Raw genomic sequence first — 15,847 nt, forward strand, 5'->3', positions numbered from 1 at the left:
TAATAGCTATGACGATTAATATAGCTCAGAAATTAATAATCCTCTACATCACTATCTATAAGGCACAATTTTAGAATGTATAATTGAGACAATTTGGGGCGTGCCATTTCCAGACGTTTTCAAGCGACTATGCAGTAGGTAGATATATCAGTGAGGGTGATGAGACTGAGTGCGAGGTCATCAGTCCTGTGGACATCAGTCAGTAACTCTTCTTTGTAAATCGTTATTTTGTGTTTTTATGTAAATTCCTTTCCCCCTGCTTATCATCACATAATAGTCACATATGTTAACATTGATTTTTTTTTTATGAGTTCATTTTTATTCTCTTATTTGATTTTTTTAACTTTCTGTTCTGTTTGTTTATATTCTATTCTGTATGGAGGAACAATGTGGAAAATCTTTTGCCTCTGCTATTAAATTATTTCTAAAGTATTTCTATTCTATTCTATTCTATTCTATTCTATTCTATTCTATTCTATTCTATTCTCCAGAAATAAGAACGTATCCCTTTAAAATATGACGTTTACACCTTGTGGGCGGAACTACCGACTTTCACTTCCTGGCTTTTTTCGGCTAACAGTGCTTCAGCATGAAAATACTCACTTTACTCAGCTTTTTTGCTGCAATCGTATTAGCAGACAGTGTTAACATCGTAGTGAGTATATTTCATTTGCATTCCGCTCTGAAATAACCCAACAGTTGATCTGTTTGACTTAAATTGAACCGGTTAGAGCGCTCTCGTTTTAGCTTCATGTGCTATCATGCTAACTGTTTGGCTAATGTTGCATTGAAAACATTCAATCAAAACAAACTTTTCTTTATCTTTTTGCTCTTGTTTTACAGGACAGCGCCGGGCAGTTTTTTAGCAGTGGTCATACGAACAACTGGGCTGTTTTAGTGAGTATTAATCGCGGTTATATGTTGAATAAGAACATGTGAGCCTGTGATGAAGTGTTTCTCTTCTCTTTTTAAATAAAAGGTGTGTACCTCCAGATTCTGGTTCAACTATCGACATGTGGCAAACACTCTGTCTGTGTACAGAAGCGTCAAGAGACTGGGCATCCCTGACAGGTAGATGCTCCTTCTCACTGTCAGCTTTGGATATAAATAACGATATTCGGTGTTGGTGTTAATGTGCATATATTAGCTCTTTGATGCATGCACTCATTTATCCGTCTCAAAGCACTTGAATCAGGTTCACTGAACATATATCATATTATTTATCAGAAGCTGTGTACATAAATGAACATAGCTGTAAATGTGTTGGCTGTTTTCCCATCTGTAATCTCTGGAAATACTGTATCTCAACAGACGAGAAAGATGAAATGACAAGTTATGAAGATCATCTTCCTCTCTGTAGTTTCTTGTGGGGCAGGGGTTACCACAGCTGATCATCATCTTCCGATTATCTCATTCTCTCCGTCTCTTGTATCCTGCTTCTTCACACAAATTGTCTGCATTTTCACCTTCACCACAACCACAAATCTCCCCACTGACTTTTCTCTTGTCCATGACCTTTTCATGACCACCCTGTATACCACCTCCCTTCAGTCTAACCTGGAACCTTCAATCGCAGACCTCTCCTCACACTATTTTAATGAAGTCATTGAAGCAGGGTGAACAACACAGAAAAGTAACTGGACTGAGTTGTGAATTTTCATCTGTAAAGAATGTGTTGAAACCTTAATTCACACAGTGCACAGCAGTGAGGATTAAGTCTCTATGGGAGCGGATTGGCCGCCATCAGAAGCTGCTTAGAGTTTTGCCAAAGGACACTTTGACATGAAGACAAGAAGAGTCACGAATCTCACTGGAACTGGAGGACAGGCTGTCCCACTCAAATTACAGACCACAATTAATAACTTCAGCTGTTGATCACAAACTGCATTCAGTAGTTTTGCTTTAATATAATTTATTTTTCATAATTTAATAGATACAATAGATCAGATGTGGAATGTTTCTATGTTGGTGTTTGATTTAATTCTGTTCTGATCACCCCTAAAAAAACCCTGCTAAACCAGTTTCCCAAATTGTGGGGTGAGGGACCCCTGGTGGTTGTTAGAGGTATTGCCAGTGGGCAATGAGGTTTCACTATTGAATTTTGGAATCGGGGTTCCTATTCCTACAAAAAAATACATATTTCTGCCTTAAATGATCTAAAGTGATAAAACAGGGTGATAGAATTCTGTCTTTCTTCATTTATCTGACTGATATTCACACAGTTTTCCACTGGAAGGTGTGTCTCCCTCTGACCTTTAGCTACATCGTGCAATGAATGCGAATCAGACTTCAACACTCGTTACTCTTGAGTATGGGAATAGCCGAATCTAGATTTGAATGCCTCATCAGACTGAATGAGTCAGAATGTACTATACAGTCCTGCACTTTTGCTGCTCTTTTCAGGTAGATCTCTCCTTATTTCCCAGCATTTTCAGCTTCCTTCCTCACTCATCCTCACTCTCTCTCTCGCTCACTGTTTCTTTTTCTTTTCAGCCACATAGTCCTGATGCTGGCTGACGACATGGCCTGTAACCACAGAAACCCCAAACCTGCCACAGTGTTCAGCCATAAGAACATGGAGCTGAACGTGTACGGTGACGACGTGGAGGTGGACTACCGAGGATATGAGGTTTAATGGCTTTGCATTGTGTAATCCTATTGATTCGAATTCAAAGGAAATCTTTTCTTAGGACTGACAAAAGTGTCTTATAGAAGTGTTCGGCTTAGATGTAGACATCCATATCTGCTTTTAAACCTCACATCCATTTGTTAATCAGTGTGCCTTTTTATTAAGTTGCGCAATGTGAAGATCAGAACGTTGCTTACTTAAACTTAAATGTTGATTTTTCTTGCTTATTTAAATAGGAACAAACATAGTCAGTTTTTTTTATTGGCACTTTTAGTCATTTGTAGCAGAACCTGGTGGAAACAAATGAAGGAAACAAACGTAGAGGGCATCTCATAAAAACACAATGAATAAAATGCTTGTCCATCAGCTCTTCTCAAGCCTGAGAGTTAGAAATGAGAGGTTTGTGCCAGATTTGGATGAATCTTTGATTCAGAAAGTGACCTCTTACCTCTGCCTCACAGTTTTATGTTGAACCTTTCCTCTGTATTCCAGGTGACGGTGGAAAACTTCCTGCGAGTTTTGACTGGACGGCTGCCTCCCAGCACCCCCCGCTCCAAGCGCCTCCTCTCTGATGACCGAAGCAACATCCTCATATACCTCACAGGTATTTACAACTCAGTGGTTGACCGAAGCCTTGTGTATTTATTTTCTGCACTCAATGCAATGTCGTAAAATAAATCTAATAATGAGGTGAACCTTAAGCTATTCGTGAAGGAACTATGGCTATACATTTATCTTGATTAATTTACAGTTAAAACATATTAATCAACTGGCAGCCCTTATTATTTCACGCTTATTAGCTGCAGAGCAGAAGCTATATTTACATGAATATAGGAAAAATTAGCAAAAAAACTCAAATTGCTTATTGCTGGAAAAGGAAATCAAATACGCTGAGAACAAGGATTGTTATATGGAGAAATGCATTTCAAAGTGCAAATACATTAACATAATTTACTTAAGTGTATGCATTCATCATTGAGTGATAGGTACAACATTATCCACTAGGCTATTATTGAAAAACTGCACTTTTCACCTCTCACCTTTCTCTCAATTTAGTCTAATTTGGGGGGGAATTATTTTACACCGGGCATGAAAGATGGTGGTTTCAAAACATGTGCTGATAAGTGCATCTAGACCAATTGGTGACATGTTTGCTACAGAGGAGGGTGACATTAAGACATTTGGTGAATTGCTTGATAGTTTTAATCTTCCCCTTTGGAGGTTTATTGAATCTATTCAGAATCAGATCCTCACCATTCCTGCTCAATCCCCACTGGGGAAATTCCTGATCCAAGATAATTCTGAAAGGGGAATTATATAAAAAGTGAACAGTTTTTTTAATGGCTAATATATTACAATCCAAACCTAAAGTGTGGGAAAATGATCTACACAAGGAACTGTCACTTGAAGAATGGAATAAGTCATGCAGTCGAGCCCAAACTCAGACACGATTACAACTCCTCCAACGCAACTGGTTAATAGGAGCGTACATCACCCCAGAAAAAAGCTTAACAAAGTTAATCCCAACATCCCAAGAGAAAAGAACACTCAGGATATCTTATTGGCTCAATTGGTTGTAAACCCCACCTTTTTTATTCTTGGCATCTACCAAGTGGGACATAAAATTCAATGCAGAGAGCAAATATTCTACTGCAAGCCAAAAGATACATCGCATTAACGTGGAAAAGTACCTTCAAACCGAGCATCAGCTCGAAGAACATGAGCTCAAAGAAATAATGTCCACGTGTTTGTCTTTAAAAAAAAAAAATTACTTGCACAATAAAGGATGGTGTTTATGGAGCCCATTTATAAACTACCTTAAGGAGAAGGATTTATCTGCCATGTTAAACGTATCTCGGATAGAATCCATTTAACCTCTGCAGTTCAATCGATCTAAAAATTACTCATACAAAAAGTACAATATATACATTTATTATGTGATGAAGTCTCCCTAAAGACGCCAACTGTGTTATAATAACCACTGTAACAAAGTATTGCTGCAACAGTGTTGTTCCAGGGGATTAATAAACAATGCGAAATTAACAGGTTGTTAAAAAAAGAGAGAGAAAAAAGCGACACTTCTTCCACTTATCCATGAAAGCTGATCAGAAGAACTGATGAGAAATTCATGTTTCAGGAGTGTGAAATGGTGCAAGTGGTATGTGCTAGTTCTAGTCACAAAATATGGAGCAACAGCAGCACCTGCAGTTGAAGGGGAGCGCAGTGGCTGTGGAGCAGATGGTGACTTTTTTTTGGCCATGAGGAGTAGCACTGTTTCTGCGGACTGATCCTCACAGGAAAACCTGGATATACCTTCAAATCTATGTTTGACCATGAATGAATGCAAACGGAAGGCTTTGATTGTGCAGGATGTTATAATTTTATCTGCACATTTTAACGGGTTGAATAATCCCCCATTGCTGTGTTCAACTTAATAACTTTGTCCTTTCAGCGTTTCTGTTTCTCCTGCACACTGCATCCTGCTGCTGCCAGCCTCGTCCGTGTCTTTTCATTATTTTCTATTGAAAATATGTACTTTTTGCAATGTGAGTCACAGAGGAATGAAACATGAAAAGCCTGTACTTGTTTCTCAGGCCATGGAGGGAACGGCTTTCTCAAGTTCCAGGACTCGGAGGAGATTAGCAATGTGGAGCTGGCTGATGCTTTTGAGCAGATGTGGCAGAAGAGAAGGTAAACAAGCAGGAAATTAATGATGAAGGCAAGAGGGTCTAACAATGTGACGTCAGATATTGTTGTTCCTCTATTGGAAGAGCATTTTACTGGGTCTGTGTTTCTCTCGGGACCTAATTAGCGCCGTAACTTGTCAACAATTATTTATCACCATGGGACTCAAAGTTGTGGATTTGTTTTGGTTCCCTGCTGTAAGTACGTGATCTTTATATCATTGTAACTTCATAAACTTAGTTTGAAATTCATCCAAGACTTAGTAATAGCTGGAAGTCCTTAATTTGATTGAAAAATTCTGTATGGAAAATATTTCCCAGTCGTCCATAGGGGGCATTAGTTTAAGAATGGCGGCATTACTGTTAATTTTTAATTTAACCTTTCATAAAATAAAGAAAAAAAATCATAGTTATGTATTCAATTGGCCTCTTTTATTCATCGATCCATTTTTTTGCTGCTCATCCAGGGCTTAAAAAAAAATATATATATATAATTCACTGAAAAGTCAGGCAATGCTGCTGATTGTTTTAAGAGGTTTTAAGAGGAATTTGTTGTTGGAAAACAGAAAATGTGATTAAAGCCTTAGATATAAAAAACACTAATTGTGGAGAGTAACTTGATAAAATAGATCAAATTAATTGCTCCCAGTCAATCTGCTATTGTCACTGACATTTTTGTGAATAGAGGTCATGGATTTTTTTAAATTTTAATTTTTTTTATCTCTTCTCGTACAAATAATTACAAATGTATTATCCAACCATTAAATTGGACATATCCAGTCTGTATAAATAAACATATGCCACATTTATGTGTAATAAGGGTAAATCAGGTCTAAAAATGTATGGAACTGGGATACAATTCTCAATGATGATAAGAAATTGTCACAGCCTATAAACTACACAGTTGAATTACCTTGCAATATATTGTGCTATTTATGAAAAATGACTCTAAATCAGACTTATTGGACGCATAAAAAAACAAACATATGGTCATTCACTTCAAATGTGTGTATTTGGCGCAAATCAATACATTTGGTTTTATTGTTTTTGTTTTATGTTTTGAGTGTCAAGTTGAAGACAAGTGCTGTTACTGGGAGCGTTTGACGATTTACCAAAACGAAGACGCTAAACTTGTTGTTTGTTTAGAGACTTTCTCAGACTCTTAAGGGAACAGAGTTGCTTTTTAAGTACTTTTGAGCCTAATTTGTGAATCATTTAATGAGTCTGCACCTTTCTGCTGCCTGTGTTGTCCTCCAAACCAATCATCCTCATCAGAGAGTGTGTGGGTTACTGTCTGGCTCCAGGCTGCTGGATTAAAGCGGAGTGACACCAGCTTTCATGCGGATGTGATAATTGCAGGCTTGAACTGGCTCTGATGAGATTCTCCCGCCTCGCTCCGCCGTCCACAAACCCTCCGTTCAGCCGGCTGGATCTAAAAATCTTTTTTTTTGTTTTCGACACTGTAAAGAAGTTCTTGTGGGATTTTGGCTTTTGTGTGGGAGGATGGAAGGAAGAGGGACCAGTGGGAGAAACTGCATGTGTGGGGGGGAGTGTTGGAGGGACTGAGTTGTCGCCATGGTAACAGCAGTGTGAAAGATGGTTGATAAGGTTTGTGTGGTGCCACTTTTATTGGCACAAACAAGATGAGTCTTATGCCACCTGTGCGCGCTCTCATCATTTGAAGTTGGGAATGATTTGTTTGCGTCTTCAGGTACAATGAACTGCTGTTCATCATCGACACCTGTCAAGGCGCCTCCATGTATGAAAGGTTTTACTCCCCGAACCTCATGGCTTTGGCCAGCAGTCAAGTGGGAGAAGACTCCCTATCGGTGAGTTGTCACAAGTGTTCTGGAGAAAAATTACTCATTATTCATCAGCGTGTCAGTTTGTCTAATTTAAGACCTGACGTGAATTCAGTTCACATATACGATACAGTTTCCATTTATTTTAATTCATCTATTGACATTCTGTGAAACATATTGTAAATTATAATTAATTAACTTCACACGCCAATAGAACGGCTTCCCGTGCAAGGTGCTCACACACTATTTGGACACGGCATGCTTAATGAATATGAGGACTAACTTTTTTTTTTGCACAGCCATTCAGGATAATGCTATCTCTATCATTATTATAATTTAGAAATGTTTTTGTCCCTCTGAATGACTCATCTGCTTGTATAAATTAGTCATCAAAGGAAATGTAGCGTTATTCTTGTTTAGCATGTACGAAGACATCAGGCAACCAAACACTGCAGTTCAAGCATGGACACAAAATATACCTCAGAATGTACACGTTTCTGGGCGAGCAATCTAAAAAGCTTGTAACAACCAATAATGTAGTAATTTTTGTTGTCTGCAGGGTAATAAAAGCCAATAATGTTGTAGCTTGCCATTAATGTAATATAATAGTAACAGATTATTTATAACCATGATTGCGCGAGAGTTGCAGTGTACATATCCTCAATGAATGAATACAGAATCGATGACTACCGCCTATGTCTAAGTACTTAGTTATGATGAGCAACCTTCAAAAAAAGATTTTATTTCTTTGAAAAGTAGCCCTATTTCTGTATTACATTATAGGTGGCAGTTTTTTTAAAATTCTACTTTAATCATGTAATGATTCATTACATTATTGGCAAAATGTTATTCCCATAATGGATATTACACAATTGGCAAGTTGTTTCAATAAGGGCTTTATTACATTGAAAAAGGCTAAAATGATTACCTTACTGGCCATCATGACATTATTATGTTACATTAGAAGTCCCCATGTGTTGGTATAGTGTATCTCTGGAAGATGAACTAAACCGACTGATAATAATCCCTTTGAGAGTCTTCAACTTTCAGCTCATTTTACTTTATTTGTTCTTGTAGCATCGTGTCGACCGTAACATTGAATGTCTGAAAGGGTAAAACTTGAACATATTGATGCATTCAGCAGGTTAAAAGAAAAAACCCCAGGATCTTCATTTTTATTTATCAAGAAGCTAAAAGTGACATCTGTTTAATGTGATTATAGCAGATTTGGGACATGCATGTTATTTCTTGTACGACTTTCCAAATGCTGATGAAAACTGACAATTATTAGGCTTCTAAAGATATGTGTAGTTTAATTTCCGGAGTATTTACCATTCATGTTAGGTGCTTACTGTTTTGCACATATAGCCAGGAGATCTTCAAGTGGCTCCAATACGGAAACCTGACGTGGATTTGACATCAATATCAATACAATGTGCTTGAATGTTAATCTATTTGTATAGCAAAATTCATTGTGCTTGTCTTTTGAGATGTTTTTAACGCTGTAACGTTCTGAGAACGTTTTTCCTCTAATACTAATACTGTCCACACTGTACAGCATCCGCAAATTAGTTTACTACGAAATATGTGACTATCTTTGAAAAATGATACATGAATGCCACTAAACAGTTTTTGTCTCAATACTGTGTCACCTTGTAGCATCAGCCAGATTTGGCTATCGGAGTCCATTTGATGGACCGCTACACCTTCTACCTGCTGGAGTTCCTGGAAGACATCAACCCTGCAAGTAAAACCAACATGAACGATCTGGTGAGCATCTGTGAGCCTGTGCATGTGGTCCTGTCATCTACTTAATGTCAGAAAATATCAGGAGACCACCACTTCAGTGTTCAGGATTTAATATTGGTTATTATTTTTTAAATGCAAAGCGTTTGAGCATTTTGGTTTAGAAAACAACACATTTCTTACTGCTACAAGTCTGTCTCATATACACAGGAAAGTAATTTTTATATGTTACTTCTCACAACATGGTTTTGTAGACTTTTATACATTTGGAATCGGGTTGTGTAATAGCTCCCCAGTATCTCTTCTTGTCTTGGCCAGTGCACTTTCACGTCATTAACTTTGTGGGGCTGAAGGATTTGGATGAAAGTCACATGGCCCTCGCAGGACTCTTGGAAACTTGAAACAGAATGCCTGATGCGTTGTTACAGTCGCTGGTCCTCGACACATGGTGGTGGAGACGGTGATTTCATGCTGCTCTGGGCCGCGCCTCGGTCTCAGCAGCGCCTCCCTTTTCATCATTCACCCTCCCGCAGAGTTCTGCTCCAGCGTGTCACCAGGAGGTCCACTCCAAACGCCTTCCATCGTCAGGGCGGCTCTTGGTCATCGTGTTCAAACAAATTCTTCTTGTTCTTTCCCATTTCCCCGTTTTTCTAGATGTACTTATTCTGGTGCAATTCGGTGGAATTCGGGATCAATATCACGGGTTAACCAGATGAATCCACCAAGCGTTCTTACCTTTGATGAAGCAGAAACTGTCTCCACTTGTCAGAGAAAATCCTTGTGTGTTTTTCAAGTCTTGTTTGGCTGACAGAGATAACATGAACCTCACTTTAATGATTTTTTTTTTTTTTTTTTAATTTCCTTTCAAATGGGGAGTTCAGTCAGACAACACATTGATGAATCGCATGCGCAAGAGGATTAACCCGCAAATGGAAACCCACTGAGCACAGAAAGATTTGTAATTGACAGCGACATGCACAAATGCCAAGCTTCCATCTGTTACGTCTCTTATCTTCTTCTCACGCTGTCACACATTCAAACAAGTGTGATGACGCTTTAACCATGTTAGCTACAGCTGTCGGTTATCTGGAGTATAAAGAGGGAAAAATGTTAACTCTTTTTCTCACATTCAGACAAAGTTTGATCCACATTTGATTAACAAGAAATACCTCTTACTGATTCTTTTTTTTTCTTTTTTTCTTCTGCTTGCTCAGTTCAAGGTGTGTCCGAAGAGTCAGTGTGTGTCCACGCCGGGCCATCGTACCGACCTTTTCCTGAGGGATCCAGGAAGCGTTCTCATCACAGATTTCTTTGGTAGTGTCCGTAAAGTGGAGATCACCACGGAGGCTGTCAACCTGACGGGCCCCATCAAGCCAGTGGAGGACAGGTGAGCGCAGTGTGTTTCTTTTCTGTTTGTGTTGAAACGTTACTGTACACTGTGTCATGGAAATGATCTGTGTGTGTGTGTATATGTATATATATATAAAATCTGAACTTTTTTTGATCTAAATTTAATTTTTTTTTATCTCAAAATTCTTAAATTGGACTCAAAAGAACAATCATAACTCAATGACATTTGCAACAAAACATACCATTTTTAGATTTGCTTATTGTCAACACGAAAAACCCTCTCATGACTGAATTTCAGGGTTCCTGGGTTATTTTATGACTATAGAATTGGCAAAAAATTTTCATGGAGAGAGTGCTTCTGCTGCCCTTTTTTAAGACTGCTACAACTTCTAATGTCTCGTAGAAGCATAATATTACTATTTAAATGTGTGGCACACTTTTAAATCTCACCTCTGATTCAATGGTTACTGATAACGTAATGACTTGTATATTGACACAAAGCTATATTTATCTGATTTCTGATGGTTTTTGAATTTTGTGACTATCAATAAAATTCAAGGAGTTATGAAGACTGTCAGTGATTGGACAGGAATGCAAATGTAAAAAAAAAAAAAAAGAGGTTTAATAATTTTTTGTTTGTTTTGTTATTGTAGACTGTGAAGTTGTTGGGAGCTGAGTGCTTTGTGAGGTGGATTAGGGACAACCTGGATAAAAAAACTGTAATTGGGGTCAGTCTCTTTGTCTTTTGAAGTACCATGAGCCAAATTCGTTTTGCGTGGGATTTCTAACTCGCCGGATATTGATTTCTGTTTAGACAGACTCTCAGCAGTGATATTGATTGCTCTACTAATGATGTGTTGAGTGGCCTGTTTTAGGAGAGTCACTGTGCATCGCGGGGAGTCCACAATCTGCACTTTTCAGAAGTCATCTGGCTCTGACACTTCTCATTCAAATAAACCGGCTACGTTCACATTTGGATTGGCTCAAAAGTAAAACGAGCCTGTGTGATTTCTGAGTTAAATTTGGGAAAACTGCCATGTGAACTCGTGTGCATTAAAGGTATACAGGAGGATTTTCAGGAATTTTAGGAAAGAACCGCCCTCTCCACCGTGAGAAAAATGTCCGAGAATAATGCGTCGGGTCGGCCACCGGCATGATGAGAACCGTTTTGGAGTGAGCTGCGCGCAGGGACGAGCACGTACGACGGGCTTACGTCATATATCACCAGAATGATTGACAATTGGGAGGACCAGTTATTTTGATGATCCACCCGGAAGAAGAAAATCCTCTACTATACCTTTAAGTGAATCCACCAAAAATCAGGTCTCAATCCAGCATCCAAATGCTTTTAGGTGCAGAAGTAGTTGTTCAGGGGCAGATGCTGGTGGTCCTCTGTTGTGATATGCCTGTAGCGGCATGTTTGTGCTGCTTGAAGTGAGGTCCTACTTGGAAGTGGAAAAGAGAACAAACGGCACAGACTTGAAATGTTTCCATCAGATGATGTGAACAATGGAGGAATTGCTGTTGAGTTTACACACTGTTTGAGCCCTTGGTGAATATCTATGGCCTTACACAAAGACTGTGACGCTACTATTACTGTACTACACACATTTGCCCACTAGATGGCTGTAGCGTGCTTTTAAACTTCCTCTGCACTTTCTGAGGTATTGTTTGCTTTCTCCCGGAGACCCTAATCCCATAATAAGCACAATCACCGGGAGTTTGAGGAAACACACAGCTAATGCACAAAAAATGCAAACAGATTTTATATTGACTCATTAGGCTGCTGATAAGGTCTTGTTTACAGAGCTCAGCCAAAATATGTGATGGAAATTAAAACTTTATTCACGATTATGCCCCCGCAATCCTCTACACCTCTATTAATTTCATTAAGCTGGGATTTAATTGAACCACTGGGACGTTTTAAAGAATCCAATGCAGTTGGCTTCTAATTAGTAATTAGAGGTAATTGTAGAACTGATTTTAGTCATTGGTTGTTTTGGCCGCAGGCAAGTTAGTCATTGTAAACGACTTCCCCTATTACTTTCTTATTGATTATGGTGAAGACGGTGGATCTGCTGATCTTTCCATGCGAAACAGAAACTTGAACACCAGTGTTATCGTGCAGGCTGCTGCCCTCATTCAGTCCTAGAGAGTTTTTTTTCTTTTTTTAAATCTCCATATCTGATGCAAGAAACCAGCAATCCCCTGATTCTTTTGATACTGATGCACTACAGTAGCAGCTGTGTCATTCTACTTTCAAGAATAGTAGAAGCAGACATTGTGATGGCTTCAAGACCTCAGAGAGGCTAAGAGCTGTACGGTTTTCAACATCCTAAGTCACAGCAGAGAATTTGTTGAGGATCATTCACGTGTGTATTTTTCCACGATTGTTATAGTTATAGAAAGGTTTTTAGTTATGTAGAAGACAAAAGCATTCAAACCCTGTAAACCATAATGCCATTGCCAGAGCACTTATTATAGAATGGAATAAATTACATTTTTGGATGCTGAGGAAACTTCCTCATTCTGTTTGCTCTTGAACGACTCGAATCTCAAACCGTGTGCCTGGCTGAATAAATTCGGTCACAGAAAAATCCACATTTATGCAAAGACACTTTTTTTAGAATGCAAAAGTCTCTTCTTACCCCAATTACAGCCAAAACAAGCAGGTGTGCCCCACCCCAAAATTGAAGTTAATTGGGGCTATGATTGTGGTTGGGAGGACACATCTGCTCTAGATATTATTAAAATGTCCAGTGTTCAGTTTAGTAATTGATAACAATGACCATTGATTTAAAAATGTTTCCCCCATTGTTCTTTTTTATGGTTTTAATGGTTAATTGGGACCATCTTCAATAGATTATGAGCAGCAGCCTACTATCAGTAAACACAAGGCCTACTTTTTCACGTAGTTACACTCAGGAATGAGATTTTATCATCCACTTATTCCCAATGCCAGACTTCAGAAACAGGATCTTTATGAGACGTCTATCTAGACCCCAATGTGAATTCAAATATTAAGTTTAAAATAGGCTGAGGCTGCATTGTGTGGATGCTTGTATGTCTTCTGATTTGAGAGAGAAATACAGACGTCACGTCAAAACAAGCTGCTTTAGTCTACTCGTGCCAGAACATGGATGGATGTGTGTGAGTATACATGCCTGGTGTCCATTCCTGCCTTGCTGTTATCCCTTTAAATGGTCATTGAACTTCATGTATATAGTGTTTTTCAACTGTGTGAGCGGTCCCAAAGCACCTTACATCACATCATTAATCACACACACACACACACACACACACACACACACACACACACACACACACACACACACACACACACACACACACACACACACACACACACACACACACACACACACACACACACACACACACACACACACACACACACACACACACACACACACACACACACACACACACACACACACACACACACACTTTGGCTTGTTTTCAGCTGGTGATAGGAATCTATCGTCCGAGCCTTGCCACCCCTCCTTTAGTGTGTTCCCAGACGTTCCTGTCTTTACCAAGAACAGGCTCTTCCAGTAAGCTGATCACACTTGATGGAGAGAGAGGATGTTTTAATGCATCCTTTCAGTCAGTTTCTTTTATGCATTGGCTTATTAGTGTAACAAAGATGTGTATTCGCTCACTCCCGCGACTGGTGGTTATTGACCGTAGCAGGTCCTCCCGCAGCGTGTGCGGCTGAATTCATCCCCCATTGAATGATGAAGTGAACTGAATGTAACTTTGCGAGCTGCAGCACATCTTTGAATCGAGAGAAGATGAATTGATCATTAACAGAGCACATGTTAAAAGGAAAATATGTTTGCACTAAAAGATAGCAGCTGAACACAGCAGCCGTACCAGAGCTGGAGTTGGGCATCCATGAGCACCAGCTAAGTGGCTTGATAAATCCTCCCTTCTAAAAAAAATAAAATAAAACATCTCCTTGCGGTTTGAATTGAATTAAAGCTCACATGTGGTGCTCAGTGAAAAAGGAGGCAGAGGCACAGTAGTGAGATGTTGCTCCTCTCCGTGACACATTTCCAGTGGCAGAAAGAGCTCGCAGCACATAAAGAGCTCAGCGGGACATCGTCTCCCCGCTTGCCAGCCAGTCCCGTTTGCTCCTAAGTGCATTCCTGTCTGTCAGTGCAACTTTCACCCCTCCGCACAGACGTGTCGGGAAGCAACGGCGTCAAAGAAGTGAAGTTGAACCGACAAGCTTGAAGGAGGAAGGCCAAGAGAGCAAAAGCCAAAGAGGAAACCCCCCCCCCCCCAAAAAAAACATTGAGTTTGAATAATTTGAAGTGAAATATGAGACAAATGGAAAAACAGTTGCTCTTCTCAGCAAGTCAAACTGCAGCGCGAGTGTCACGGCAGCTCATGGTGCGATGTGGCCCACTTTATCATCAGCTGTCTGGCCCGAGCCTTTGTGAAAGTTATTCACGCTCTTAAACCTCAGACTCCGCTGTAACCTTTCGCCAGGACTCCTTTGTGTAGCTCTGCGATGCTGCAGGTAGTCGTTACATGCACAGGAACATTTAAAAATGTTGCACAGTAATAAAAGCGAGTTGGCAGACCCATAATTAAAATTAGTTTAAGAAGTTTTGAAATGTTGGCAGTAATGACATATTTGTTCTTCTTGTTAAATGTCGAAACGTTGCAATGGGTTTTATGAATGACAGAACAGTTTTTTTTCTTTGTAAATAACACAGACAAGAAGGCAAAGTGCTCCTTAAGAGCAAAAGTCAAAAATGCAAAATTTAAATTAGTAGCTGTTAGTGAGGGGAAGAACGGGAGCAAGTACCATAGACTTTCTCTCAAAAATAACTGAAGATAAACAAGATGAATCCATCAAAATGATACCAAGTCCTGAAAGAAAAGCATTCAAGGGAAATCAGATTTTTCCAGATTCTCAACCTGATAATTTCAAAGTGAAAGATAAACAAGTCAAACAAAAGGTGCGTCTACTTTTATAGCAAAGTTTTAAATGGCATTCAAAGGATAAAGACTTAAAATCTACAATTTGTCTGCCCTTTATGTGTGAAATGTCTGTTGATAATGAAACACTTTGCTAATGTTGCTTCAAGGAGTTAGTCCATCTGCAAAGCAGATTTTAACTTGCTCAAATGGAATGATCAAGTAAATTAATTGTTGGATAAGGCATAGAGGTGAAGTTATAAACAAAGAACTGCTTATTTAACAAATTAAAGATTGCAAAATGGAACATTTTAATTAGTGCTGTCAAAATTATCATGTTAATTGTGGTGATTAGTTTAAAATGTTTAACTCGTTTAAAAAATGTATGCACTTAATGCAGTTTTGTTTACTTCGTTTTTTAAAAAACTTTCTAACCTTTTGTCACGTGAGCCGCACCGAGCCACCCGGCTGCATAGCAGCAAAATACCTCGTAATGATGAGGGTATAGATTATTAAACAGAAAGTTTCACTTTAAAAAGTGAAAGCAAAAAGCACGTATTTGAATATACTCAAACATGATTTTCCATAAATAAATATCGACTACAAGCTTCAGTCTTAGGTTGAAAAAAAGTGATTAATCACAATTAATTACAGAAAAATATCCAATTAAGTAATACTTTTTTTTT

At 38.9% G+C, this 15,847-nt stretch overlaps 1 protein-coding gene across 1 annotated transcript in view; it reads left to right on the plus strand.

Annotated features, from left to right (window-relative positions):
• Positions 1 to 545: 545 nt before the first annotated feature.
• The window catches only part of pigk (phosphatidylinositol glycan anchor biosynthesis, class K), a 30,434-nt gene continuing 15,132 nt past the window's right edge, over positions 546 to 15,847 (plus strand). Inside the window, exons 1-9 of the mRNA XM_080504080.1 lie at positions 546 to 655; positions 844 to 897; positions 980 to 1,071; positions 2,494 to 2,629; positions 3,122 to 3,233; positions 5,224 to 5,320; positions 7,025 to 7,142; positions 8,775 to 8,885; positions 10,076 to 10,248. Of these exons, the coding sequence (XP_080360206.1) occupies positions 590 to 655; positions 844 to 897; positions 980 to 1,071; positions 2,494 to 2,629; positions 3,122 to 3,233; positions 5,224 to 5,320; positions 7,025 to 7,142; positions 8,775 to 8,885; positions 10,076 to 10,248 (959 nt within the window). The 5' untranslated portion in view covers positions 546 to 589. The remainder of the gene's footprint in view (positions 656 to 843; positions 898 to 979; positions 1,072 to 2,493; positions 2,630 to 3,121; positions 3,234 to 5,223; positions 5,321 to 7,024; positions 7,143 to 8,774; positions 8,886 to 10,075; positions 10,249 to 15,847) is intronic.

The sequence above is a fragment of the Blennius ocellaris genome, assembly GCF_963422515.1.
Source record: "Blennius ocellaris genome assembly, chromosome: 10".
NCBI classification, from domain to species: Eukaryota; Metazoa; Chordata; class Actinopteri; order Blenniiformes; family Blenniidae; genus Blennius; species Blennius ocellaris.